This window comes from Passer domesticus, chromosome 3 (assembly GCF_036417665.1).
Source record: "Passer domesticus isolate bPasDom1 chromosome 3, bPasDom1.hap1, whole genome shotgun sequence".
In the NCBI taxonomy this organism is placed as follows: Eukaryota; Metazoa; Chordata; class Aves; order Passeriformes; family Passeridae; genus Passer; species Passer domesticus.
The window spans coordinates 98603640-98631614 of NC_087476.1; the positions used below are offsets into that span (position 1 = coordinate 98603640).

The 27975-nt window shown below is 47.1% G+C and overlaps 1 protein-coding gene across 7 annotated transcripts in view; it reads left to right on the top strand.

The window, feature by feature from the left end:
* MDGA1 (MAM domain containing glycosylphosphatidylinositol anchor 1) overlaps positions 1-27975 on the top strand; it is a 174549-nt gene that overhangs the window by 84819 nt on the left and 61755 nt on the right. For all 7 annotated transcript variants that reach the window (XR_010359290.1, XM_064414574.1, XM_064414576.1 and 4 more), the window contains 2 exons: positions 7709-7978; positions 11242-11393. Coding sequence is in view for 6 of the 7 variants with exons in the window: in XM_064414574.1 (XP_064270644.1) it covers positions 7709-7978; positions 11242-11393 (422 nt within the window). In the remaining variant the exon portion in view is untranslated. The remainder of the gene's footprint in view (positions 1-7708; positions 7979-11241; positions 11394-27975) is intronic.

The window sequence follows — 27975 nt, forward strand, 5'->3', positions numbered from 1 at the left end:
GTGCCTGTTTTCCTGCCCAGGTGAGCTCTGTTGTGGCACGCAGCAGTTGGAGCACAGGAAGTGTCCTCTGTCCAAGAGCAGGATATGCTGCCCAGGTTTCAGGTGTGTGTTACACTCAGCTTACTGATCAACTCACCAAACAAGGTGCACTGGGAGTTCAGGAGAGGTTCATAGGGAAGGGGAGCACTGGCCACATCAATGCATTTGCTTCACTCTGCATTCATCCCACCTAGCAGAGCTGGGAGGGATGGCATCACCTTAAGCTCCCTGTGCAGGTGCAGGACAGAGGCTTGTATGCCAGCTAGGAATTCCTGCCATCTGAAACATCCTCTGGAGAAGTCCCTCTCACTTAATAGCCTTGGAGGGAGGTGGCATTCCTAAGATGAATGTTTCAATAAAAAAAAATGTGATAAATTTGGGCTTTAAAGTACTGCTTAAGCTAGCACCAGGTTTGCTGTCAAACTTGGGGAGGAGAGGTTATCAGTCCTTTCCCAGTTGTTCCAAATCTTTCTCAGGAATGTAGAGGGCCTATACTAGGATGATGAACTTCATAGATTAGCTGTTTTCCCTCTATTTTCACTTCTTTCCACCCTGGGGATAGCACAGAGTTGATTACTAGGACATGAAAACACCTATGGGGAGATCTTGCAGTAGGCTTAAACTGCAGCAAGGGAATTGGGTTAGATTGTAAGAAAAATTACTGATACACTCTGAAATAAGAGGAAAGATGTGGATTCTTTGCTTTGGAAAAACCTCATTTATTCTTTCTTGTGAGGTTGATTTTGGGTTTTTTTTCTTTTCCTTACTTTGCACTGGCAATGAGTTGCTTTATTCCCAGAACTGCCCAGCTGAGTAGCTCACCTATGAATTATTGAATGGTAAGATAACTGTTTCTCTGCCAAACGTTAATGCATATAGGATGCATTTGGGGAAAGAATATAATTGGTTGACTGTTCATGAATGTTTGCATCTAAACTATTTATATGCTGTTGGGAGTGGCGTGTCACTGCCAGCCCAGTTGGTTAAACAGAGGCATGTAATAACAGATGCATGGGTATGAGGTGACACCTTGAGAACCTGAGTGAAGCGTTGGTGGTCTGACACTGCTACGCCGGGAGGGCTCCCCTCTTGTGGGTATGTGCGTGGGCAGGAGAATGCAGGCTGGGCAGATCCACCCTGGCTGTCATGCTGCTTCACTGTGTTATAATTAGCAAACTTGGTTGTAAGCTACGGAAAATATTTTCATGTTAGTCTGTGGAAAAAACAAATCTAAGTTTGGGGTAATGCTGTTGGTCTGGCAGTACTTGAAGGTATTCATTTTGAAATGTCCACTCTCATCCTCTGTATTTCTCCAGTGAACAACTTGGCTGATTGGGTGGTGTATGGGTGGGGGAAGGCTTAGCAGCATGCATTTCACGTATAAATAAGTATGTGTTTTCTGTACATGCAGCATCTTTTTCTACTTATCTTTTTCAATTAGGAGAGTGTACTGTTTTAAAATGAGACACTAGAAGGTAAGTGAGGCATGGGAATGACATGGCCTTACACTGCAGAAGAATACTTGTCTTTGTAGCATCTTGTTAGTGGGAATTAATTGGGCAGTGAGTCTGAGTGGCATTCCAGCATGTCTGGGACAGACCTTTTTTTGAGGAGGCATCTTTGTGAGGCTAAAGGTCTGGAAATTCCCACCCAGGATGGACTTTCTCCAAAGCACTCTGTAAAGTGAGCAAGGGGTCTCGTGTATTAATCAGCACAGTTCATCATGCAGAAGAGGAAATCCTTTAATAAATCCCTCTTTATTAATAGGTGAAGACTGGTTGAGTTAATTGGCTTGGAAAGTTCAGGGAAGAGAAAAGCAGAAAAGTTGGTAGTGAATATATTTCATTTGCTCTTCTTTTAAAAGCAGTCAACTTTTCTTCTGTGAGCCCTGCTTCTCCAGACTCTGCACTCCCCTGTCTAGCAGAAAATTTACTCAAACAAATTTGTTTTCTTTGAAATTACAGTATTTGCAACTTGGCCTTCAAGCAGTATGCAAAAACAACACATTTTATCTCTTCATACATGGAGAGACTGAAGTGCAAAGGCAGAAGTCATATAAGATAAAAGAAACAGGTTGAGCAAGCCTTCCTGGATCTCCCTTTCTCTAACTACTCAATTATATATTAAACAAGCATATGAGACTGGGCTTGTAAATTTGGGTTGGGTATTTGTCTCCACATGGGAAACTGTTGATGCCTAATGTGTGTTCCTAGGGTGTGGGGTGTAAGTGCAGTTGCAAGGAACAGAATTGCTCAGCTGTGATTTCCCAGCCTTGTGACAATAAAAGAGCTTCTCTCCTGTTCAGGTAGAGTGTTCTGGTCTCTCCTGGAGCTGAAACCATGGAGTTTTCTTCCTGCTGTGAGAAAAGAGTTGCAGTATTTTTGCTGTCTGTGATATCTTTATTACCCCAGGTTATGGGGTTGGGGGTTGGAAAAAGGGAGACATCCTTTGCTGAGGTTGCTTTGAGAAGATTAGGGAAGACTGTATCCAGCAAAAGAATATGTAAAAGAATATATATAAGAATATACAAAAATAATAGAATTAAAAGAATATAAGAAATTAAATGGATGCTAGATAGACTCATATAGGTCTCATAAGGTCCAAACAGCTGCCTGTGCTGATTTGCTTTCTAGAGAAAAATGCCTTCCTGTTGTCATTAATTTCTTTGGATAACGAGACACAGCTAAGAATTGTAAGTAACCACTATGTGCAGTCTTTCACGCCACATTATCTGTGTGTTGTTTGCAAAGTTAATCCTACAAATGGATGGTCAGTTGGGTCTCACCAAGGGACATGGTGAAGACCAAAGTCAGGAGTCCCACTGGAGCTGTGATGCATGGCTAAGCTTTGAGGTAGTCAGTCGGTAGGGTGGGATGAGAGCTGCTGAAATTAAGCAGCTTTCTAATCTAGCACAGCTTGCTATTTTCGTCATTTGTGTTATGTACTGCACTGTCTAGATTTAAATAAAAATTTAAAGACTGGCTCTGAAGGATAGAGAAGTGGGTGTTTCTCACAGACAAGGAAGACTGGCCTAAGAGTGGAAGGACCAGGATACAGGTCCCAGTATGGAAGGTATTGTGAAGGTGAGGATGAAGGACTCCTGCGCAGCCTTTGTCTGATCTCTGTGTGTGTGATCTTGATTAGGGCATCTTTCTCTTCATGCCTCTCCTTTTCCCCAGGACATAGCTGTGCTGTGGTGCTCTTTGCAGCAGAGGAAGTGTTGTGGGAAGTAAATTCCTGTAGCAAAATAAGGTGGCAGCCCATGGCAGCTGCACACACTAGTGGTACGATGCTGGCAGCTCACCACCCACAGAGATGGCTGTTGTCAGGTGTACATGGCTACATGGGGGACAAGGCTGCTTGTGAGTCAGAAAGCAGATTATGAGAGAGCTCCCTAGCTCTGACAACCTCTCCAAAACAAGCCAGCATTTGAGATTTGGTCAGGTTATGCTATTCACTGTTACCAAACTGCAGTGGGGAAGCAGAATTTGCATGTGTCTTGCGTAGTAGTGTTGTCCTGTGATGTCTAGGATGTTCAGCCTTCTCAATTATTGCCTGGACAATTTGTGTGAGGTCTGTTCGCTCAATGCTCCCCTGTTCTGCAGATCCTGGTTTGTCTTTAAGCTTGTCACTGATTTCTGTGCATGAGTCCACTTGAACAGGAGCCTTTCTTTGTCTTTCATCCATACTGGATTGAGCAGCCTCATGACAACATTGCCAGTTTCTAATTTAAGGGAATATTTTTTTCTATTTACCCCATGAGTAAAATGCTTCAAAGTGGCTATCCTGGGATGGTCTGACTTCATCACTGGTGAAAGAAACATCTCTGCCTTCTGGAAGCATCTGAATTTGATGGGAACCTGCAGCAATCTGACAGCATTGCAAGGGCCAAATATCCCTTGCTGAGCTATGCCCAAGCAGGACAGCACAGTGACAGTGAAAGGAGAGACTGTGGTCTCTCCATTGAGCTCTTTGGCTCTTGTAAGGAAAAGCCCAAGTTTAGTTTTACCCTTTCTCAAGGCTAAAACTAAAAACCAAGCAGACCTAACTCTAAACTGTGAGAAGGCACTTCTCACTCACCTAGCAGGGATAAGCATTTCCATTCTGGTTATTTCCAGTAAAACGAAGAAGATAAGAGGTTATTGGGACACAAAGCAACACTCCTTGGTGCTTAACATCTCTCTGTTGTACTTCCCTCCCTGCTGCCCTTCATCACTGTGAGCAGCGTTAGCTTCCCAGCCCTTTGGTGCAGAGCAGCTGCTCTGGCTCACAGCAAGGAGCTGCCTGCAGCCCAGCTTTGCTTTAGGGTGCCTGGCACACTGGAGTAGGTTGCCTGTGTTTGGCTCATTGGAATTGCTCCTAACTAGCTAATTCTGCTGCAAAGGCAGACTGCCCTGCCTGCAGCAGCGGCGTCTTAACAAGGTTGGTGGAGGACCCTCACTTCAACACTGCTTCTTTACCTCCTTCATCACTGCTGTTGCCAGCAAGCTCTTCTAGAGTTAAGCTGTGTGCTGAGAGAGAGCAGTAATTGTCTGTATTTGTTTGCTGTGCTTCTTGCCAGGGGATCCTGAAGTTCTCTATGTGCACAGAGGATTTTTTTACCCTCTGGAAGCCTAGCAACTTGCTGCCTGAAATGTGGAGGCTGCTCAAAAGAGCACTTCTGATAAAGGTGCTGAATTTCAAGGGAGACACAGGAAGGGAGACACAGGAGGGCATTTGAGGAGCCTCACCTTTGGAACTGGGCTAAAAACTTAAAGAGCATCATAGCAGCTTAGCAAGCCAGAATACCCAAATACAACTTCCTTATAGCCAGCAGAAATGCTGCTTCCCTGTGAGTATAAGAAGCACCTTGATAATCATTATCCTTTTTGCAGCTCCCTAAAGGGGTCTGTGCAGGGCTTATATCGCAGGTCTCTCCTCCAAGACAGCCCCTATGTCCGGTGTGCTGGAGCTGTTCAGTTCCTAGTTCTGGGAAGTAGCAGCACCAGCTCATTTAAACAAGCCTTCTTTTGCCTTTAAGCCAGAGAAAAAGAACAGAAACAGAAAAGTCTGTGTTGTTAGCGGTGAGGTGTTACAGCCTGAATCCCTGCCTTTGTGGTGAGTCTGCCTTTTGTGTTTAACCTCCTTGAACAAGTGTGAGCTCCCCAGTAGGCATTGGAGGCCAGAGCTGATGTCTGGCTCTGTAATTGCTGTTGATCTTCCTTTGTTTTCATATCCATTGGGAACCTTGGGGAATAACTGGCCCCTGGTGGAGTTCTCTATGCTGTGTAGTGATGGGATAACCTGCTTCAGGTCTCTCTCCAGAAAACCCAGGAGCTCCAGGACTACCTAGAGCTCTAGGCAGAGTTAATATTCATTGGGTGTTTTCTAGTGCCAGAGAAAAAGGAGAAAATATAATCAATTTTTAATTGACAGACACTTTCAGACATTCCCTTTGCAAGATGGTAACATAGCCCTGGAGCCTGTCCCAGTGCAAATCAAGTAAATCCCATTTTCCAGCTGAAGAAGATTAAATATCTTCTGCATCCTTGGCTGCCCTGCTGTTCCAGTGACCTAAGGAAGCCTCTGGAGCATCCCAGCCCTGTTCCTCTGTGGCCCTTTACCAGCCCCAGACACTCCCGCAGTGAGGCCCAGGAGGGCACTTTCCTTGCAGCATGTCCTTGCAGGTGGCACTTTGTCCAGTTTCAGACCTTTTCCTCTGTCCCAGCCCCATACCTGGCACAGTTAGATTCAGTAAGGGAAGCTGCTTCCAACCCTTCTCTCCCCTCCTCAGGAGACAGACTGCTCTGAGTACATCTGAGTGGCTGTGCCATTGGGTTTTTTTGAGCCTTCTTTTTTCTCTTCTCTCCCCTTTTTCTCTTTCTTTTCCCTATATCACCAGCTGGCCTAGATTATAATGTGAGACCCCACTGGCTTCAATTAAGGATCAGATGTGACTGAAGAAATGGGATAGCAGCTAGGGATGGAGATGATACATGCATGGCACTAGGTCTAATCAAACAGCTTCTCACATTATTCTCACTGTGAGGTGGGAGACGTGTGAGCCAAAGGCAAGTCAGCACTCGAAGCACTTGCAGAGACACATCCCCAGGAAAGCCATCCGTAATGAGCTGACCGTGCCGCTCAGCACGGCAGCCTCAGCTCAGACAAGGGCTGCTTTTCATCCACCTCAGCACAGCAAAGGGCCCAAAAACTCAGAGCTGAGAACAAGGTACCTTGAAACGATCAGCCACATCAAACAAAGGCTGCCAGGTGGAGGGGCTGATGGGGATGATGGTACATGGAATACCCACAGATGCATTTGTGCCCCTGGAGATGGGACACTGCATGCCCACCTGTGGGACAGTGCTGAAGGTAGAGATGTCACTAGTGTCACAGAGCTGTTGGGTCTTGCTGGGGTCAGGCTATGGGAGGAGACTGGTGTGCTGAAGCTCTTCCCAGCACAGCCCAGTTCAGGGCAGCAGGGATGCAGAGTGACCCATGGCTGTTGGTGGACCTGTGTCTGTGGTGCTGCAGATGCTGGGTGTTGCATGTTTTTGGGCCTGGCTGTGCTTGGCAGCTCCATGGACCTTTAGAGAGGCAGATGCTCTGTTGATCTGTAGAGCATAGAAACTGTGGAAGAGCACTTGCTTTGAACCTGGAGAAGGTCAGCTGTGATTGTGCTGAAGCTGCTATAAATCAGTTCTCCCTCTTAAATTCAGGCTAACAGCTGTTTTGTGTTCAGGAAGCTTTCCTCATTTTAGATGGAGAGCTTCTGTTTATCCCCATGCTGTAATGTTTTAATTAAGAGTTTATTGCAAGTGAAACGTGTCTATCAGAGACAGTGGGGATTTGAGTCCTCTTTCATTGCACTAAAGAAGGAATAACCCAAACAGTACCAATCCAACTTTTTCCTTGCTGTACCTCAACCATGCCCAAATCATGAGGTTCCCATAAATTTTTCAAGTGCTAAAGAACTGAAAAAGACATAGTAGTCTCCCTTTGCTAAGGAGGTGACTCACATTCCCATTCCCATTCTCACACTGCTGGCAGAGAAGCTGACATGGATAGATGTGACTCACCTCCCAACATCAGGGAATTGTTGCTAGAGATAAAAATAGGACCCAGCATCCCTGTAGCCAGTCTGTGATGTATTGTATTGATATATTTGGGAGAGGCCCTCCAAAACTCCTTCAGGTCTGTGGGGAGAGCCAGTGCAGATCCCTCCACCTAAACACAGTGTCCTTGATAACCCTGCCAAACACTGACAAGAAGAAATGACTGCTTGGGAACTTACCTGCCTGCTCAGGGAGTGCATTTTGTGCTGTACAACAGGACCAGTCATTCTGATTAGATCTGAGGATTGAATCCAAGCTGTGATACAGCTGCTGGCATTGCACTTCTCACATGAGAGAGCACAACTTGGTAGCTCCTCCAAGCAGTGCTCAGTGTGGGATGAGTTCTTGCTAAAGGTTATCCCTACCTCATAAGTGGGAGATAGGTAGAATGTGGCCTCCACCCAGTCAGAAGGGAATGTCAGACGACTGTTGCTTTTGGTGTGATGGATCCTGGCTCCAACCCCTTGGAAATCATAGGTACCTGTCTTGTCAGAGGTGGTCGGGGTGACCGTGCTGGGTGAGGCAGCTGCTCCCTGATGGCATCCCTGTCTGTTGCTCTGTTGGGTCTCCAGTCCCGCCCGTGGTGGAGCCGGCCTTCCAGGACGTGCGGCAGGGCATGGGGCACAGCGTCACCCTGCGCTGCACCATGCTCAAGGGCAGCCCCATGAAGGTGGCCACCTCCGTCTGGCGCTTCAACGGGAGCCTCCTGGCGCAGCCCCTGGCAGAGCAGCAGGACTACTCGGAGCTCAAGGTGGACAGCGTCAGCCGGGAGACCAGCGGGAGCTACGAGTGCAGCATTTCCAACGACGTGGGCGTCTCCGCCTGCCTCTTCCAAGTGTCTGGTGAGTCACAGAATGCACATTGGAACACGCTGTTGGATGGGGTCATGGGAAGCTTGCTCCTCATAAACTGGTGCCACTACAGTGCCTCTCTTGCTTCCTCTGTGCCCAGATTTGTTCAGGAGGAGTAATTTGCCGTAAGCCAGCAGGGAGACCTGTCTCCATCATTCAGGCAGGTGGACCTGGAGCAGCTAAGTGCTAGCCCCTGCTAGATTTTAGCAATGTTTGACCGCTTACAGGACTTAAACTCAAGGCCACAATCAGCTTTGAAGCTTGGACAGCCTGTATCATCAATAAGTATTGACCAAGGGGAAGTGAAAAGCTCTGTACAATCCCTCCAAAAGGCTCCAAACCATGTGATTTCCTCTTTAAAAGCAAACAAACAAAGAAACAAAAACTGTATTATGTATTCCTGTGCCTTCTCTATGACTCCTGTCTGTGTCTCACAGTGCTTTCTAGCAAAAACATGAGCTGGGAATGGTCGCTAGTACACAGTGGATTTGCTGCTCACAGTTTTCTTTGAATCCATCATCCACCATAACAAGCCTCCTCTGTAGCACCTGCAACTGCACAGAGGGATGGCAGACTTATAGCATCTAAAACTGCACATGTGACCTGGCCTCTCCAGCTGATCATTAAATTTGCTTTTCCCATGACCCCAGAACTGACTTGGGCACAATTTTCTCAAGAGCTCTCCCATGAAGTTGCCTTAATAAGCAATAAATTCACTTCAAATACTCAGGTTTGAGTCCAGGGCCAATTTATAATACTTTTCAAGCCTAGGTTGAAAAAAATGAGAATGATTAACATCCAGAGAGGCCTGATTTTGAAGCAGGCCTTTCCTAGGGTTTGGGAAAGCTGAGGTATGCTGTGACTCTGTGATGCTTACAGAAATGGGAGAACCCAAACTACTTTACTATTTGGGTCCCTTTTCAAAACCTAGTTCTCACCCCTTGAGATTTCCTGGCATTTGTCTCGCAGCAAATTTTGCTTGAAAGCTTTGGCCCTCTCTACCCTCTCTACCCTTTTCATATGCTTGTAACTCTCACATCACTAAGTGACAGCAAACCATATCCCTCTAAGAGCCATCACAGAAAACTGCATCCCTGTCAAGCCTGGGAATGCACCCAGGAATTTCTCACTGGTGGTAGCAACAAATATGTATTGGCACCTGGTGTGCCATGCTGTGCCTGAGATAGGATCCCCTCAGCAGAAAGTAGGATTCGTTCCTGGAGAGCACTGATCAGGAAAGCAGCAAGCCTTTATTTTTCCTGCATCCCTTCTCCTTTTCCAAGACATTGATTGTAGCTGTTCAGCTCCAGACATCTCTGCCTGTCTCCCGGACAGTTACAAATTAATTAGATCTTCTGAGCCTGTAGAGCAACCTGAAAAATATTCCAGTGACTAGACTGCTCTACTTGGACTCAGGATTGCTGGAGTTTTAATTCCCATCAGCCACAGCCTTCCTATCTGAGCAGAGAAAGTGGCATGGTCTCTTTTTGTTTCTGTTTCTTCTCTGTGGGAAAAAATACCATAAACCTTCCTATGGGACAGAAAGTGACTCATTTTTGTCTGTGGGACGTTCAGGTGCACTGAAAATAGAGTACATGTGTCTGACCAGGATGGGATTATTTTCTTCTATGGATGAGTGATTAGCTTTCCAAAATGTTTTGGAAGGATAGTGAAACATCCAACCCATTCCTCTTGAGGAAGTTATCAGGGGAGCCCATACTGTTCATCATCTGCTCCCTCACTAGACGCAAGCACAGAAGAGCCTGAAAGAGAGACATGGATAATATTCAGCTCTTTCCATCAGCTGTAAGCAAGACAAAACTTTCCAGCAGTAGTAAAAGCTTCCAGAAGGAAGTTCTGAAAGTATTTTGACATGCAGCATTTCTATCAAAAAGCACTTGTTTTTTCTAGCTTCTATTTCCATCTTGGAGTCAATTAATAATGAATTAATATCATGCAAGATGATGATTATCATCAGTTCTGATTTTATTTCAAAATCCATTATAAAGCTTGACTTCCATAGTCAATACAAGTTGAATAAGCAGCAATTAGTCTCCGAGGTGGTTCTGAACTTCTTGCTTGCGCAAAAATTCAAGTCAATAAAAATAATAAGAGAAAAAGGACTTGGAAATAAATATCAATATTATACATCTGAGTTCATAAAAAATAAACATTGAATCCTGTCGAGCCTAATTATAACCACACAGAATGGCAGGGCCGGTGATTCAAGTGGAAAGGTGCAGCAGACATCCTGAGGAGATGGTGTTTATTCCTGCTCTCTTGCTGCCCAGACATCTTTCTGGTCTCTGCTGGTTCAGACTGGACCTGAACCCAGACACTTGAGCTTTCATTCAGGTCCAACTCCTGCCTGGCTCAGGACAGGACCTGCCAAAATTGAAGTTCACTGGATGAAATGATCATAATTCCAAATAGGGCAAAGCCAGTTGTGGGTAAGACCTTGAGTTGCCAGTGCTCCCTCCAGCTGCTGGGCTGCATGGCACGAGCCTTCAAATTCTGTTTGGTTGTGGCTCAGGACAGAAACTGCTGGGGAAATGACAGGTAGTCCCTTCTTCTCTGAACTGCTCGTTTTCTCTCTGGTACGTCTTTCCTTCTGTGTTTCCCTTCTCCTGCTGCACTTTGTTTTTAAGGAGAGACGTGGGTTTGAAAAAGACATCTCCGCCCCTGCCAAAGCTCCCACTGCTTTTACCCAGGCTGAGGTCAGTGTCCTCTTTGCTGCCGAGGTGACTGTTGTGTTACAAAGAGGCTGGAGCACTGTGTTGCCAAGGCAGGGGAGAGGCAGAAGGAGCAAGGTCTCCTTTTTAATGCCATAGTCTCTGTGTGATAAATAACACTTTTCCTGTGACCTACTGGCCAAATGATCTTTCCTCAGGGTTTGTTAGCAGGAGTCTCTGTAAAGCAGCAGATGAAACGGGAGAAATGCCAGTTTAAAGCTGTTACTTCAATCTAAACTACAAAGCAAGAGAGAAAAGATTAGAGCTGGTTGGTGCTGGTCAAGTACCACTGGTGTTGCAGGGCTGCTAATCCTCCCATCAGTTTAGGCTGTGAAAGCAGCAGTGATTCACAGAAAACAGTGGCACATTTGTGCAAAGTAAAGGTGTCCATTGTGTTAGAGGCAGGTCGATAAGCTGGGTGAGTGGAGCTCTTCCACTCTCACCACATCTCTTTGTAATTTTTGTTCCCCTTGATCCAACTCTTTTACTTGCCTCCCTCTTTTTTCTTTTTTTTCCCTCCAGCGAAAGCTTATAGCCCAGAGTTTTACTATGACACTCCCAACCCCACCTTGAGCCAGAAGCAATCCAAGAATTACTCTTACGTCTTGCAGTGGACCCAGAAGGAGCCGGATGCTGTGGATCCCATCCTCAAGTACCGCCTGGAAGTCCGGCAGGTAAGGTCTGCTCTCCTGGAGCTCCAGCATATCGCCTTTCAGGAGGCAATTACACCAATGTTTCCTTGCTGATTAAGAGCTGAAAGTGATGAAATTGGCAGATCCTGATGGTCTTGCACCTTCCTCACTGAATGGAAGAGACAGGCCAAGTGCACAGCGTGGTGTTCAGTTTTACCTCTGGGGTTGGGTACAGTCGAGGTCTTTCAAAGCCCTGCAGCTCCACTGGGCTGTTCATGCTCAGTGTTTTGAACGGGGTTTTAGTGGGAGCAATGCTTCATAGTCATTAGTCGGTGGTGTAGATTTTGTACGCCAAAGATTCAAACGAGTGGAATTCCATCCTCCTCACTCATATGGAAAAAAGGGAATAAGCTGAAGGGCTCTCCAGGCAGGAACTGCAGGAAAAAGTCAATGGCTGTTTGTGTTGCAGAAGGGCTTTCATCCTGTCACACTAACTAGGCTACTTGAACTGTATGAACTCTGCTGGGGAAGAGAAGTGGGTTTCAAGGTTTCTGAGTTTGAAGGAAAATCATAGTGGGGGTTGGGGGCTGGGGTGGAGAACTGAGTGAAATCTGAAGACATCACTGGTTGGAGAAGGTTAGGGAGAAGAGTTTGATGTTTTTAAAGAGCACATTATCTTAGCAGGATTGCCAGGTGCTTTCATCCATGCCCCAAAAAGCGCCTACATTCAACATTTTTGAAAAATAAGGACATGTAAAATTGGTGGCTCGTGCCATTCACTGGTAGCTGAGAAGCAAATGCATTTTGCAAGGAAAATTTTGTTTACTGTAGGTAGAAAACAAAATAATTAAGAAGATTCAAGTGTCTCTTTCCTCTAGTTCTGCACAGTAGGCTCCAGTTTTATGTCTCCATTTGATTGTGAGCTCTCTGGGGTGGGACAGCCTTTGTTTGTTACTCACACCGTATGGAGCACGTTGTCAGTACTTAATAATAATACAGGACCCGGGGGAGCCTCTAATAATGAAGGCAGTTTGTCATAGTAGATCTTCCCTCTGAGCCAAATTTTGCTATTATCAGCACTGCAACTCAATGAACAAATTTGTGGGTTTTATCCTTCTCCAGTAAGTTGAGTTTTTTTCCTTTTTGCACAGTGTCTAATAGTAATCTTGGTTCTATCCTTTATTGAGCTCCTACTAAAAGGGATCAAGAAAAGGGAAAATCACTTTTCTGCTGTAAGTTACAACATGGAGGGAGATGAGTGCCATGCAAATTTAAACACACACACCCAGTTTGGTTCATACCCCATTGGTTACTGCTGTTACTGTTTTGCAGCATCACGATGTAGCTGTGACTATTGAGTGCTGTGTTTTAAAGGAGCGTGATACTGAGGCCCTGCTGTAGCCCAGTCATTTCTGTGGGAAAGCTCTTAGAAATGGCTACAGGTGTCATCATGGTGGCCTGGGACTGAATAAAGAAAGGCAGAGAGAGGAGGAGAAGAGGGAAGCTTTGCTCCCACTTCTGTCAAGCATGAGAAGGGAACACTTTGTTGTGATACTGCTGTAAAAAATGAACCCTACCCTGGCTGAAACTAAGACACATTGGAAAAGGTTTTCATGGTATTGCCTCCTCCTGGCTTTTCTCCAATGAAAACAATTGCATTTCATGGTGAGGTCTCCACTTCCATGAGCCATACTGAGGTCTTATGGAGCCCTTTTCATTTCCTTGTTCCAGAGGATTACATCCCCTCTCACATCCAGCCTGGTGCTTCCCTCTGTTCATGTGCTGCCTTCCCAATGTTTTCACTGTGATGTCTCACTTGGGCTGCAAGCAGCCTTGTGCCACCTTCTGACCTTTCACTCCTTCCCTTGCTCCATCACCCTCTCCCGTGTCCTGCAGATTCTGCTGCTTTATCACACTCTCTTCTCTCTGCTAGGGCCCCTGGACTAAGCTGTGCATCCTTCTGTTCCATTGTTGGACTGCAAAATATAGCGGCCTTAGTGAATATAACTGAAAAGCTCAAAAGCCTAAAAGTGTTCCTGACTGGAGAGCTCTTAAGAACAGGGATTTGTCTGCCTGAGTGTGGAGCTGCTGTTTGCCTGTGCACACTCCTCACTGGATATGCTGGCTTTCCAGGCACTAGCTGTGGTGGCACAAAAATCCTCCCAGAGAGCTCGGATTGGAGTGGAATATTCTCCTTAGGTGAAAGAGGCCTTACACGTGGCCAGACACAACTGATTCATTGCAGGCATCAAGCTGGGGAAGGCTTACCCAGCCATCCAGCCCACCTTCTCCCCCAGTCCCGGGAGCTCTGCAGCCCCAGTGGTCATGGCAGGGGCTCTTCAGGATGAATGAGTGTGGCAGCCTGCAGTCTTGGGTTAGTGAAGGGCTGTCAGGGGGAAGAGGGGATGAAAAGAGGAGAATTAACTCTTGCTGAGCTGGAATCCAAAAGGCAACCTGCTGGGATGCCCACTGGTTGCAATTTAGTTTGCTGGTTTTCATTTCACACTCCCTGGTTTGCTCCAGGAGCTCTTGGCATATGTAATGTGAAGATCCCCAAGTAGCAGGATGCTTTGCAAGGCACCTGGGAGCGCTTGAATTAAATTTGCTTGCTGCAGCTGCCGAAAATGGGGCTGGGTGAGAGTCAGAGTGCTGCTTATTAATTGGCTGGCGCCATGCCTCCTCCAATTCTTCCTGTTCAGAAGCTTCCTAGGGCATTACTGGGGGGATTGCAAGCAGTCTGGGGGAATTTGGTTTCCTAAGCAATGTGTGGGGGCTCCCAGCAAGATGGGCAGATGCACTTCCACCAGAACTGATTGTTCCCAGCGCTGCAGAGCAGGCTGAGCAGCACAACAGACACACCGGTTCCAGCAGAATAAGAATTAACTTTTGATTAAAACCATATAAGCAGCTTGACAGCTTGGAGCCACTGACCCAGGAAAGTGCATATGATAGCAACTTGGAGCAAGCTTCTTGTGAAGCCTCTACTCCATATCCCGGCAAAGAGGCTGCAATTTCCTGGAGGGTATCGTTCAGGTGGGCTTCGGCAGGAGCATTGCTGAGCAACAATTCAGAGGGCAAAACGTGCCCACTGAAGAACAGCAGGAGCCTCACAGCCGTCTGTCCTGACAGCCTGGGAGGTTTTTCCTTTCTTGCTGCAAGGCAACTGATCCAAATGCCAACACCTAACTTCACCTTAGCCAGTGACCTTAGTGAGGTCACAGCCTTGGGTGGTTTGGTTGTGGGCAGATGCCACAAGGCTTTTGGGCACTTCGTTTGGTCAACTTTTTTTCCTCCATATATTCTTGCAGTGTAGAAAAGGCTCTCAAGTACTGCATTCTAAATGAAAATTATTTTCATTGCTTGGGGATTCAAAGCAGCCTCCCCAAACCAGATCTTTGCTTAAAAAATAAAAAGCCTTTTAAGTTGCTTGTTTCTCTCTGTGTATTTTATATCCGTCCCAGGGCTCTGCTCTAACATTAAAGAGAAATGAAAAGCCATCTAATACTGCAAGCAGGTTGCATCATGGAGGAAAGATCTAAGTTGGGCTGGTGGTTACGTTTTTGGGGGATAGTGGCAGGAAAACTGTGCACTTAATGAGCCAGAACCCATCTGTGACCTGAGGCTGCAAGAGAAAGAGGAAGGAGAAGCTCTTGGTGCAGTAGGAAAGTTTAATCTTCATTGTTCCCCTCAAGGCGACCTGAGGCTGCTGTCTCCTCTGTACCTTCTCATACACAGGCTCAGGCCAGAACTGGGCCAGCTTTATATATTCCCGGCTTTCCCTCCTCAGAGCAGGCTGCATCTACGTGCCAGACAGACCCCTGAAATTTGCACTGGGCCAGGCCCCAGACCCATTTGCTAAATTAACTCCCTGGGTTGTCACTTCAGATTAATTCCTGTCAGGGAGACCGTCTAATGAGGCCCTGTGCAATGCCTGAGTAATTGTATGGTCTCTCTTTGTTTGTACTTTCATCCCCTCCATGTTGGGTAAACATTCCCTGCTGTCTACAAAACTCATCTGGGCTTGGGAGCCAGCTGCCATTTTCCTCATCAGCCAGCCAGAGCAGCATTAATGAGAGCTGTGGCAGTGGGGAGCCTGCATACCGTGTGGGGAGGTGACAGACAACAGAGCTTTGGGACAGACACAGGACAGGGGCATTAGCAGGAATTTAATGACTGTGATTAGAGTGGAAGGTTAACTCCGCTGATGGCCATCCCAGCACAGCAGGAGAGGTTTTATGCTGAGATCCACGGACTATGGATCTGTATCACTTCATTTCTGCCTCAGAGTTGTTCTTTTTCTCTCCTCTGAGCCCACTTGGGCAGTGTCTGTATTTGGCTTCATTGGCTTCCGGAGCTGGCCCCCTCGCAGGGCAGGGAGGTCTCTCCCTCTGCACTGAGCAGGGCTGGTACCCCACGAAAGGGAGGATGAACGAGCAGCGCAGCCGCCCGCACTTCCCCGTGAATGTTTGCTTGAGAATGCCTTTGGGTCCCAGATTAGAGCGGGCTGTGACTGCAGAAAGGTGATGTACTCGAGCAGTGGTGATTCTTGCAGCAGCCCAGCCGCATATCCTGGGAGGTGAACAAAATTCCTTTTCTTCTGCACATGCAACCTTGGCTTCAGGCAAAGATCGGGGAAATGAGCAGCTGGCGCCTTGGGGGTGCCTGGGGGCTGCACCTCGGAGCGAGGTGGGGAGGAGGACAGGACACCAAAGGCTTGGTGAGGAGGCAGCTCTGCACAAGGCAGAGTTCAGAGTGGCCAAACTTGCTTTTCAAAGGCTCTGACATTTTGCTGGCTCCACAGCACAGTGCTGCCATTGCCAAGGCAACCACTGCAGACTAGGTTGGGTCCATAGCCCTCATTCCAAGGCTCTCTGGTGGATTGTGACCCCACTGACTCCATTCTGTGCATTCCCACAGTAGTATTGCAGTGAGGTTTTCAGCTCAGGGATGCTGCAAGAGCTAAGGAGGTGATCTCTGGTTTAAGACTTAGCTAAAAAGCAGTCAGGGCTATCCTAGTTTTCATACCAGAAAATGAAAAGCTTAAAGAAGAGTTGCAGCTTGTGAGCTAGGGTGGTATCCATCCTGCTCTGGATAAAGGTGCTATGTGGTGCATTGGCCTGGTGTTACCTGGAAAAAGGGAATCTCATGCCACATCCACCAAAAAATCCTCCAGCTGACAGGGTGCTTAATTGGACAGGCCAGTTTGATGTCCAGGATGGGACACAGACAGGGCACATGGAACAGGGATGTGTGAGTCACTTTACCCAGAGCATCACAGTCACAACTGGCTGCAACCAGGAAGGGAGTATGCCTTTTTCTGAAGCAGCACATGGTGGCCTCGTCACTGCACTTGATGCAGGCTCTGCTGGTCCTCTCTCACTGGTGTTGGGACTGGGGACTCCAGTGACTTGACACCACAGTGTTTGCCCAGCACTGAATCTCAAAGCAGACCTGCTGTTACAGGAAGACTTGTAAGTCACATCTGTCAGAAAGCTTCTCTAGTCCTCTCTTCTTCTTTTGCCTACCTTGTCTGCCAGTTTGATGTTTGATCACAGGCTGCTGTCATATGGGATGTCAAATCAACACAATTCCATCTACCTGCAGAACCATCCTCTGTAGTGGAAATGGTCTTTTTTCAGCTCTAACTATCCTATCTCCCTACTGATGCTCTTCTTTTTTATTTCAACTTTTGTTCAGGCAGTGAGAATAGCCAGATTATATCTGTGCTCTCAAGACAATTACATTCAGTTGTGCTAGTGGCCTACGTGATGCTGGGCAGGATTCATCCCTTAGGAAGAGGTGGAAAAGGATGCAGAAATAAGCCAGTGCCAGTGGGAGGTGTGCTTAGTGGATGGTTTGAACAGCCATCATGATGCAAAGCCAGGGAAAGCAAGAGGGGGGAGAGGAGGCACTGCCTTTCTAGGCTGCAGAGAGGGAGAGGGGTTTGGGACTGCGTGTCAGCTACATGCCCGTGGAAGGAGAGCTGGCTGATCAATAACAAATGGTGGACAAGCAGTGCTTGAAGGTTAATAAGATTGTTGTGCGGGACCTGGAAGTGAAGCAGTGACTTTGCCACGGGTGTGTGGGAGTGAAGACAGCAGGATCTTACCACAGCTGTGCTCTCTGCTGCCTGGAAATGGGACACACCATCAGTCACTGCAGCTGATAGCACATTGAGCCATCTCTCTTTTCATCCCTAGCAATCTGTCACAGAAGGTGCTGCTAGAAAAAGGTCTTTTCCACCTCTGTTATAAGGGAAGATCCCAGGATAGCTGAATGTTTGGTGGGTGTGGAAACAAGGATCTTTTTCTATGTTTCATGTTTGTACTCTCTGTTGGCTAAGTCAACAACAGCAGAGCCTCCACCAGCACAAAGGAAGGGAGTTTTCCCCTGGCCATCACTCACTGCAGGAGGAAATGCCTGGCCATGGCTGCTGTTGGCTCTGTCAGCCAGACGATCAGAGTGTTTTCTGCAAGGGTGGCCAGGAAAGCTTGGCACAGGCCTGACCAGCACTGACGGGTCAGGTGTGATTTCAGTGGAAATGACTGGTAGCCATGGGATAAGGTTTCCCCCTTCAATAGTCTTAACAGTTTCCAACACCACAGTTGGGATTTCTTCCCTTTGCCCATGAGAGCTTAGCAAATGATGCTTAACTACTGAATTAGTTTGATTAATTCTGTCTTTTTGCATTCACAAATTGCTCTTCAGTATGATGTATGGTTTTCCTGAGCTGGTTTTCCCTAGTCCACAGGTCATTTGTAATCAGTTAGTTGGGAAAATTAGTAATATGAGCAGTGGCAGATTAGTTGTGCTTCAGTCTTAAGGTATCATTTCTCTTCTGTGATTATCCAAAGTGTAGTTGGTTGACCTTGGCTGGATGTCAGTTGCCCACCAAACTCTTCTATCATTCTCCCCTCCTCAGGAGGACAGGGGGAGAGAAAATAACATTGAAAAAACCACGTGGGTCAAGATAAAGTCAGTTTAATAACCAGCATCTAAGGCCATGTGCAGAAGCAAAGGAAAACAATTGATTCTCTGCTTCCCATCAGCAAGCAATGTCCAGCCACTTTGTGGGAAGCAGGTCTTCAGTACATGCAGCAGTTGCTCTGGAAGACAAACGTCACAGTCATATTTTCATATCCCTTTGGTCAATTTGAATCAGGAGTCCTGGATATGATGTCCCCTCCCAAGATCTTGCCCACCCCCAGCCTACTGGTGAGGGGAGAGTGTTGGAGAGACAGCACTGGTGCTGTGGGAACTCTGCTTAGCAGTAGCCAAAACACTGGTGTGCTATCAAGTTCCTTCTAGCAGCCCACACTAAGCCCAGCATTGTTAGGGCTCCTATTGGGAAAATTACCTCTGCCTCAGCCACAGCCAAAGCGTAAGGTAACTTGCCCAAAACAGGGTAGCTGACAGTGTTACAAGGTGTCTGGCCATTCATCAGGTGCCTCGCAGAGAGATTTTGTCTTAACATTAGCTTTGTGAAGGACTGCTCCTAATGCCATTCAAGTACTTAACTGGGCAAGAGGGAAAGCAGGATTTTGTTTAGCTTGCCTAGTACAAGGGAATATTTCAAGCACATGTGCCAGTTTAGCTGTGTCCAGAACAGTTACAGCAACTGAGAAGAGCAATTAAAATAATCTTGCTGGAAAGGCTCATACGATCTTAAAACACATCTAGAAAGAAAATCTCCTGTCTTTCTAGCTCCTAACACCACTGCTCAGTGTTCGTTTTGAGTAAGAAAAATGTGAGAGAAGAGATAATCAGATTCCCCAAACCAATAGACTCCTCATAACATCTTTGCAGGATACAGATGTTGTTTCCACACCACTGTGCTTGTTTGTATCCAGCAGGCTCTTGGTTTGTGTTTTACAGAGCTGAGTACAGCATGAAAAATTCTTGCCCAGTATCAAAGTCAGTCCTTTTTGTGCATCTCTTACCCACACTCCTTCGGTGGCTTCAAGGGGTACATGCTAGTATTGAGTCTTTCTGAAAGTCCCTGTTGATAGGCTGTGATGTGGCTTCCTCTTCTTTATTCTGCTCATCTGTTATTTTTGGTAGTCAGTCCATGCTCCTCCTGCTGCTTCACTGTCTTTTCTTTGTGGAACTTTGTGCCTTTTCCTGCTCCCCTTCCTATATTCCACCTCTTCTCTCTTTTGCTTCTGTTTCCTTTTTTTGGTTTTGTTCTTGTTTTTGTTTCTTTTTCCCCTGGTTCTCACTTCCTAGAATACATTGGAGATAAGAGATAAAAGTATGTGAAGGGGAAGGGTTTGGAAGAAAGATGTAGTCTCTCCCATAGCTAGTCTCAAATGGAAGGAGTAGGCACTAGATGGATGTTTTGGCTGTGTATCATAAAGAAATGAAGCAGGCAACATGGAGCAATGTGAAGGGCTTTATGGGTCTCCCTGCATATCCTGTGCTGCCTGTGCCTCTTCTTTATAGACAGCCTAGAGGCCCTGGAATGATACTTACCTACAAACCTTCATTACAGGTACCAGACTGGAAAGTTCAGAGTCACACAAAAAGGCTATTTCTGCTCCAGGAAGCATCAGCCCCATCCTTTATTAGTTGTTTTCAAGGGTGAAGGTGCCCCAACAGAGAGCTCTGCCAGGGTCTGTAGAGAGCTGAAGAAATGAAGCTCCTGTTGGTGGAGCATGTCCTGCTTGCAGGTTACACCCATTTTATTGGCAAAGTGGCTCAGAGCTCAGCCTAACTACAGCTGGGCAGACTTGGGCTGTGCAGAGCCAAATTGCTTTTGTTTTTCTTGGAGCCAGAAGTGCTGACAGCACAGAGCACAGACACATGCATGGGTCTGGCTGCAAGCAGATGTGTCCAGTGCAAGGAAATTGGTGGAGGAGGAGGCTGTGCTTACTGATGGAGGGATGGGTATAAAGTTGGATCAGTAAGGCACTGAACAGTGCTGATTTTCAGATGTGAGGCTCAAAAGAGTCTGAAACCATTGCTCTGTGCAAGAGGGAGATGTGGAGGAACTTGAGAGATATTGTCTCTTATCCAGCTCATGCCCATGCAATAGACAGAGAGGTGATCTCAGGCTCTGCCATGCACAGTCAAGAGTCAGCACAGGTAGGAACTTGGAGTAAGAGTCGAGAGTTTCCAGTCTGAAAGAGAAGGACTGCATGTGCCTCAGGGTTGAAAATAAGGCTGTGAGGCAGTAGAAGAGAGGCTCAGTTAAGGCTTGTGCTTGACTGCCTCTCTGACAGAGTGAAGGCTAGGTCTGTTCTTCCTTAGACCAGGGAACATACGCTAATAAAATACATATTGCTTTCTGATCAGATCCTAATGAAAGACATTATTGAAGAGTGTGGAACAAGCACTTACAGTAATTCATGACAGCACCAATTTGGCTTCTCTAGGAAGCCATAAACTGCTGCTCTTGGCACCTAATGAGGATGGGCAGCTGATTGCCTGTGCAAGAGGAAGAGAGAGAGACTGACTCCCAGCCTTGATGGCTCCAGCTGTCCTCAGAAGCCACTGAAGGTTGCAGTTGCTTCTCTCTCTGGAGCTGGGAATGTTTCAGCTGAGAAACTGGGTCCCCTGATAAAAGACAATTCAGTACAAAAAGCTTCCAGGACTCCTCATTTAGACTGAATAATGGGTTTGGTTTGGGCATCCATCCTTGCTTAATCCCAGGATGTGAACCTGTGTGCTTGGCTGATGAAAAACATAGGCATGAATTTGAGTTCACTGATGTGCTTGTCTGGGAAATGCCAGCTTTGTGCTTGCAATATGATTATTTGTTCTGGAAATCCCTTAGGAGTTATGGTTATCAAGCAACGAAAATTAAATAAATCCAGCTTTAAACTTACCTTAACCCTTTAATTGATGAGGTTAATGCTTGGCATCATTTCCATCCAAGATGGTGATTAAGTACTAACCAAAGAAAATATTTTAATTCAATGTGACAGGCAGAGAAAGTTTGATGAGAGATTATAAAGAAGTATGACAATGACTATCTTCATATCCAAACCAAATTTCTTAACTCCCAAAGCTTACCCAAACAGTTTTTCCAGAGTAGGCAGGCATCTTCCCTGCAGCGGATACCAGCCAGAGCTCAGAATCCCCTATTAGGATTGTGCTCTTGAAATTTTGTGGAGCTGACACAAGGCTGGGAGACAGTGCCACCTTGGTGAAGGATTAGGGAGGATTGGAAGAAAGATCTGAAGGATGGAAAACTATTTGAGTGGTTCTGGTGGGATGAAATGCAGTGGTACAAAGGCAGGGTCACAGATGCAGAAGGTGCTGTGGCTGGGAGCTCATCTTTGGAAAATGAGTGCATTGCTCAACTGAGTTGACTTCAAGGGGCTGCTGATCAGATGCAGGTGTGAGAAAGGGCAGACGTACTCCCAGATGAAGCTAGAGGTACTTCTCGGCAAGGTGGAGAAATGCCACTACATCCTACATGCAGGATGGGCCACTGAACTCCAGCAAGTGGAAGCATGCAGAAAAACATTGTAGAGTCAATCCTGGGAAGTGAGAGTCTGTGTTACAAGAGCAGTCACAGAGTGCTCAGCCTGCTCAGCCCAGCAAAGCAAAGGCTGAGAGGTGGTAGATTCCTGTCTGTAAAACATCAGGGGGTCAAGCAGCAGTGAGGGAAAAGAGCCACTGAAGCTAAAGGACACTACTGGCACAAGATAAGTGGGTGCAAGCTGCATGAGAATAAATTCAGTCTGGAAATGAGAACATTAGGGCGGTCAGGCTCCGGAACAGATGTCCAGGGGGAGGAGCAGGCCTAAAAGGAACAAACCACTTTTAAGATAAGATACATAAAATTAATAAGCAGAGGCAGCCCCTCTGGTGACAGGGGGCTGGACCCTGCCAGGCAGGAGTCTATGTCCCCTGCTGTGTCCTAGATTGTAGCCATGTTTTGCCCTTCTCTGAACTCTGGGGCAAAGGGATTTTATCCCTCTGCCAAAATACAGAGATCAAGCATCCAATTCATAGTGTTCAAAAGGAATGTCAAAGACATCTTCCTCTGCTCTGCCCTGTGGTGCCAAGGTGACATCAAGGATCACAATCTCAATCCACTGCTGTGTGTCAGAGTGAATAGGAAGAAGGGGAAAGAAAGGGCCAGATTTATGGCATATTTTTCCAGCTGTGTGAAACATATTGGAACCTCATGTTCAAGAGAGTTCCCTAAAATTTCCTATCCCCACCTCCCTTCTGACCCTGTTTCTGAACATTTTTCATTCCTCTTTCCCAAGAAATTCCTTCTACCCATGGAACTTACATGCTAATCTCTCATTTTCCAGCAATGGAGAACTGGATCATTTTCTTTCAATCTTTGGTACTATAAACTCCAGCACACAAATTCTGTAATCATATTTCCGGTTTTTTTTAACTTTAAGAAGTCCGTGGCTTCTAAACTCTTTAAGGTTGCCACTCTGCCACATATGCTGTAGCTTTGGAGGCACAGTTGGGACAGGAATTGAGGACAGAGAATGTCTGATGAAGTAGCAGGAGGTTTGGCATTGCAGAGCCCCATATTCATCCCAGGAGCTGTTACCAGTGCCATGAACAAGCTCAGCCCCTTCCAGTACCTTGGGAGTATCTGTCCTGGCTGTCCCATCATGGTGAGGGCAGTGGTATGATTGTTTCTGGTTTTTGTGAGCAATGCTCCCTTAGGAAGGGAGCAGCTGTATCTTAGCTGGACTTTGTTGGGGTGAGGTCATTGCAGCCAAAGCCACTGGGGAAATCTGATAAGAGATGATGCCTGCAGTGCTCTGGGACAAAGCTATGTAAGGAAGCCAAGAGTCTGCAAGCAGGCTGAAATGGTACAAATGGGAGGCTCTGTCACACCCATCAGTGAATTGCCTGTCAGAAGAGAAGTGCCCTTCTGCTGCTCTCACTTTCTCCTGGCCCCTTGCTAAACAGGGATATCCATGGGTGCAGAGAAACTGGGCAGCTTGGCACTGAGCTTTGAAGACCACCTTGATTGCTGATTGCTTGAAAAGTAGAACCCACCAGCTGCACAGGCAGTTGAAGATTATTGCCCCATGCTTCTTTTCAGACCTTTGTGAGATACCTGTGTTTTTTGCACCACCAGGTTCTCCACACCTCCTAGTCTGGTGGATGTCTGCTCTCCAGAGTGTCCTGACACTCACAGATGAGAAAGGAGAGGGAGATTGGGGGAGCTTAGGACACCCCACCTGCACACAGAGACAGCATTTATCTGGTGTGCAGAGCTGCACAGGGAGAAAGGAAGAGCCTGCCAGAGGGATGGAGCCTGCGTGCAAGGCTGCTGTGCCACAGTAGCCTGCCTTTATCTGCTGCCTCCTCTGCCTTCAGAGAGGCTGGAGAGGCTGCAGATGGAGCTGGGAGCTGTCCCCACAGCCCATATCTGCAGTTAGTGAGGTTGGATTGGGAATGCAGGCAGCCATCCCTGTCTCTTTTGTGCTGCAGGAAGGAGCAGCCACGGGAATTTGAATGAGGCTGAGAAAAAAAGAGTGTAAGAGCGAGCATGTGTGGAAAGGATTTGAATGGAGATATTGGAAAGCAGAGCTAGTGCTTCTGTCCTGAGCTGAGAAGTTGCTGAAGAAACAGGACAAGTAAAGAGAGAGCATTAGGAGTGAATTGCAATGCTGGGAAGCTGGATGCCTGCAAAACAGTTCCTTTGCTCCAATCAGCTTGTTGGGGGTCTACATGATTTTAATGTTCATTTTTCTAGATGTTTGTTATAAATACCTTGGGGCTTGGTGATGAAACAGATTTTCTTTCTAATTTCTCCTTTCAAACAAGCATTAATATGCAGTTGTGAGACCACCAGTCTCAGCACAGGTAGGTTGTTGTGGTGGTGGTGTAGAGCAGACCCACAACCCAGTAACTCTTGGCAGATGTGTTTATTAATATCCTTCAGCTTTATTAAGGCTTCTAGCTGGTACATATCTGGCATAAACTTCATTCAGTCTGAAAACATAATCCTGTTTTTTTCTTTTAATAGCCTATATAAACAGAAAAGGTAGGTGTGTCAGTGTCATACCTCAGGCCCTCTGCTATGGCAGTGCCTCAGCTGGGAATGGGAGCAGGGGCAGGGGTACTGTGGCATCCTGCTTTTGTCTCTGAGACTCTTGGTGTGTGTTCCTGGTCCATGGGCCAGCTCAGCTGGCTACAGTGGGACAAGAACTCTGCCAGCATCACATGCTGGCTCAAATGACATGACAGGGGAAAGGGCAAACAGTGCCCCCCAGCAGGGTAGGTGATGGTGAGGAATGAGGAAGGGCAGCCCTGGTTTGCAGCTCCCAGAGGTTTGGTGGCTGAGTGCATGTGAGTGAGTTCTCCCCTGGTTGCTAATACTGCTTACAGTGACAGGGAAAAGGACAGAGACAGGGACAGGGAAAGGGACAGGGACAGGGAAAGGGACAAGTTGTATACACTGCACGTGAATACAAACAAACCACATGGGGCTGACTTTACCCTTTGTAAGGTGTTTCTAGAGCACCCCTTCTACAAGAACATTCTCACCTCTGCAGCCTGTGTAATATTCACAGCCAGCTGGTAGGAGTTGTGGGTTTGTTTGGTTTTTTTCCTTTCCCATCCCCTCCCTCAGATTATTGGGAATGGAAGGAGATAAAGGGAGAGGCGAGTGTGTGCTTTGTGCAGTGCTCTTGTTCTGGCCCCTGAGCCAGCTTGCTGAGCCTGGTGATGAATGAGCTTGTAGCATGAGCTCCTCCACTGAGGTTTCAGCATCTCTAATAAGGTGGCCAGTGTTTCCCTGTCCTCCGTGCTGGCCTCTGCTTTATTAACTGCACTGCAGCAATATTAAACTGGAACACAGGGTCAACGTGATCCAGAGGAGAGGTGCAGAGAAGGGGGTGGAAGAAAGAAGACACCAGGATAGCATGAGAACCCACGGAGCAGGAGAAAGGGAAACAGCTGGCAATTGAAGTGGATTGCAAAATAGGTTCCTGCTGGACTGATGCATGCAGCTCTACACAGACCTGCTGCTGGCAATCAGGGACACAGAGCATGTTTAAGGAGGGAGATGCAGAAGCAGACTTTGGCCTTTATGTCTCTGTCTGCTGGACCTGTGCTACTGACTGTAAGCCAGCACCTGCTCCACATGCACACAGCAAGCAGCTGGCTGGAGCTGCCCCCTTTCCTCCCTTGCACTAATTTCATGCCCTTTAAACTGTGCTGGCAACGCACCTGGCTCTTTCTACTGACAGCTGCAGCTAGCTCAGGGCCCATGCTGCTTTTCACAGAGAAGCCAGTCTTTCCAAAGACATCCAGGGCCAGTTCTGTTGTGATGGCAGGACTGTAGAGACTGTAGTAAAGATGTGCAGAGGGCAGTCTTGCTGGCAGCCAGTTTCTGTGTCAGTCCAAGTTGCATATTGGATAGAGACAGGACATACCCTGGGAGAAGGTATAGCTACAAAATATTTGGTAGAGAGAAAAGACCTCTTAAACCTTTACCTCTGAGCACCAGGAGGAGACAGATAAATACTGAGCCTTGGCTGTGCCTTTCCCATTACCTAGTGATCCAGGTCTCTTCTAGAAAGAAGGGAAATTGCAACCCATAGGAAGCATATGTGCCTTTAACTATTTTTGTTTTGCAGCCAAACCTGGGTGGCAGCCAGTTATTTATTTGGTTACACAAGTCCCTGAGGATAGACTCAACTAGGGAATCCAGAGCTTTGCAGTCCACACTAGAGGCTGATTTCTCATTTTGTCCTGGATTTGATGATGTGGGAGAGTATGTGATTTGACCTTGCTCCCAGAAGCTTTAGATACCCAAATTCCACCTAACTCCCAGCTGAGGTGGAATTTGCACTGTCTGAATCTCACCCTCAAGCTTCTCTCTGACTCTCCATTTTGTTTCTCTTCTAAAGGTTATGTCTAGACAAGGGAAATGGCTCCTGACCTCCTCCTATTTGCTGGCTGCCTTCCCAACACCCCGGCAAATGGCAGCCTGTGGGGAGGAGCTGCTGCCAGCCCTCCCAGTCACACTCTGCTCCCCAGAAAGTCCCATGCTAGGAGCTGTACCACTCCAGCCTTCTGCTTCTGGCTTCTGACTGCTCCTCTTCTCCCAGATAATTGGGGGTCTGGTGCTAATGAGCCCAGCTTAAATCCCTGCCCCTAGGAGCCAGCTCTGCCACTGCTTGGCCAGAGCGATGGTGTGGAGGGCTGGCAGATGGGAAGGCTGAGCAATAGGAACACCAGCTGGGTCAGAGCCCAGCTGGCATGTGCAGGTAAGGCATTGTTGATGTGAACAGATCCTGGCAGCATCCTGGTGCCTCTGGGGACCACTGCCCTGGTCCTGCCCACTGGGACTGCTCCCTAGGGCAGCATCAAGCTGGGGGAAGGTGCCAGAACAGCTCCCAGCTCTCTGCTCCATCTTGCCAGAGGAGAAGGAGGAGAGTGCAGCAAGTAGTTCCTCGAGCAACTTACTCCCTGATGTGTGCAGCTGCAAAGGTCTCCTTTAGGTGCAGTCTATAAGGCAGGTGCAGAATTGTTTTTCACTGTGAGAACCACATGCAACCACAGGTTTCCAGGGACCTGTCCCTGCCCCTTCCCTTAGGACCAGTGTCCAAACTGTGGGCAGATCAAGGGGGTGGGTCAGTGGGTTCTGACTCTGTTGGAAATGAATGGGGCTTTGGCACAGAAAGCTCTACAGTGGCAGCCATTGCTTCTGGGTTTGAACTCATAGTTATGTACATGAGAGCTGGAGACAGGCAGAGGAGAGATTGCATGAACTTGTTTTCACTAAGCACCACATCAGCATTGCCCCCTGTCCTCCTTGGATAGTGGCCTTCGCTTCTGCTGTGCCCTCATGCCATCTTCTTGCCCCACTGGCAGATTTGCTGTAAAACTTCCTCCATGTATCCTGGTTCCAGTAATCCTGCAACTTCAGAGTTAATGATGAGCACTGAGACTGCCTGGTAGGAGAACTGCCTTTGCAATGGAAACTTCAGCCTAGAGGATATATCAGAGGCAAAGAGAAAGCTTAGCTAACACTGGATTATCAAAGTCCTGCCAATGGTCTTTTTACCAGCACCAGCATTCCCAGTAATGTGTCTTGCCACAAGGATCCAGGCACTGCACAGCGACAGGCAGGAAATTGTATCTTCACAATGCAATCCTCGTTCTTGTTCTTTCCCAGCCAAGCAAGCATGACCATGGCAGAGAAGTTTCACTGACATGTAATTCATCATTTTTAGTGGTGGTGATTTTGATAACGATATTTTCCCCGTTTTCTTGAAACTTCCCTGCTGCCTTAGCAAACTGAATAGTGTTTAGCTGGTATGGTTCAGCTAACATAATTCAGCCCCTTCCAATGGGAACCAGAGGAAGAGGGAGCCTGTGAGTGACCCCAGAGAACCATCAACTTGAAATAAACCCCTTGCTCTGGTCTGTGGAGGGAGTCCAGTGACGGACCCTATGGAAGGTTTCTGAGGAAGTATGGTAGGAGACTCCTTGTAGTAGTGAGACACCAAATGAAGTGTCACATGGCCCAGGCAGCAAGTTAATTAATTCTGCAGCAGATTGTGAACTGAAGGGTATCTTGGTGCAATGCCATGCTGTGTTTGCTGCACAGGACCTGGGTCCACTAACGGGTGAAGTGGGTTCATTTTCTCCCTCCTGAAACCATTGCTTCTGACACAAAGTT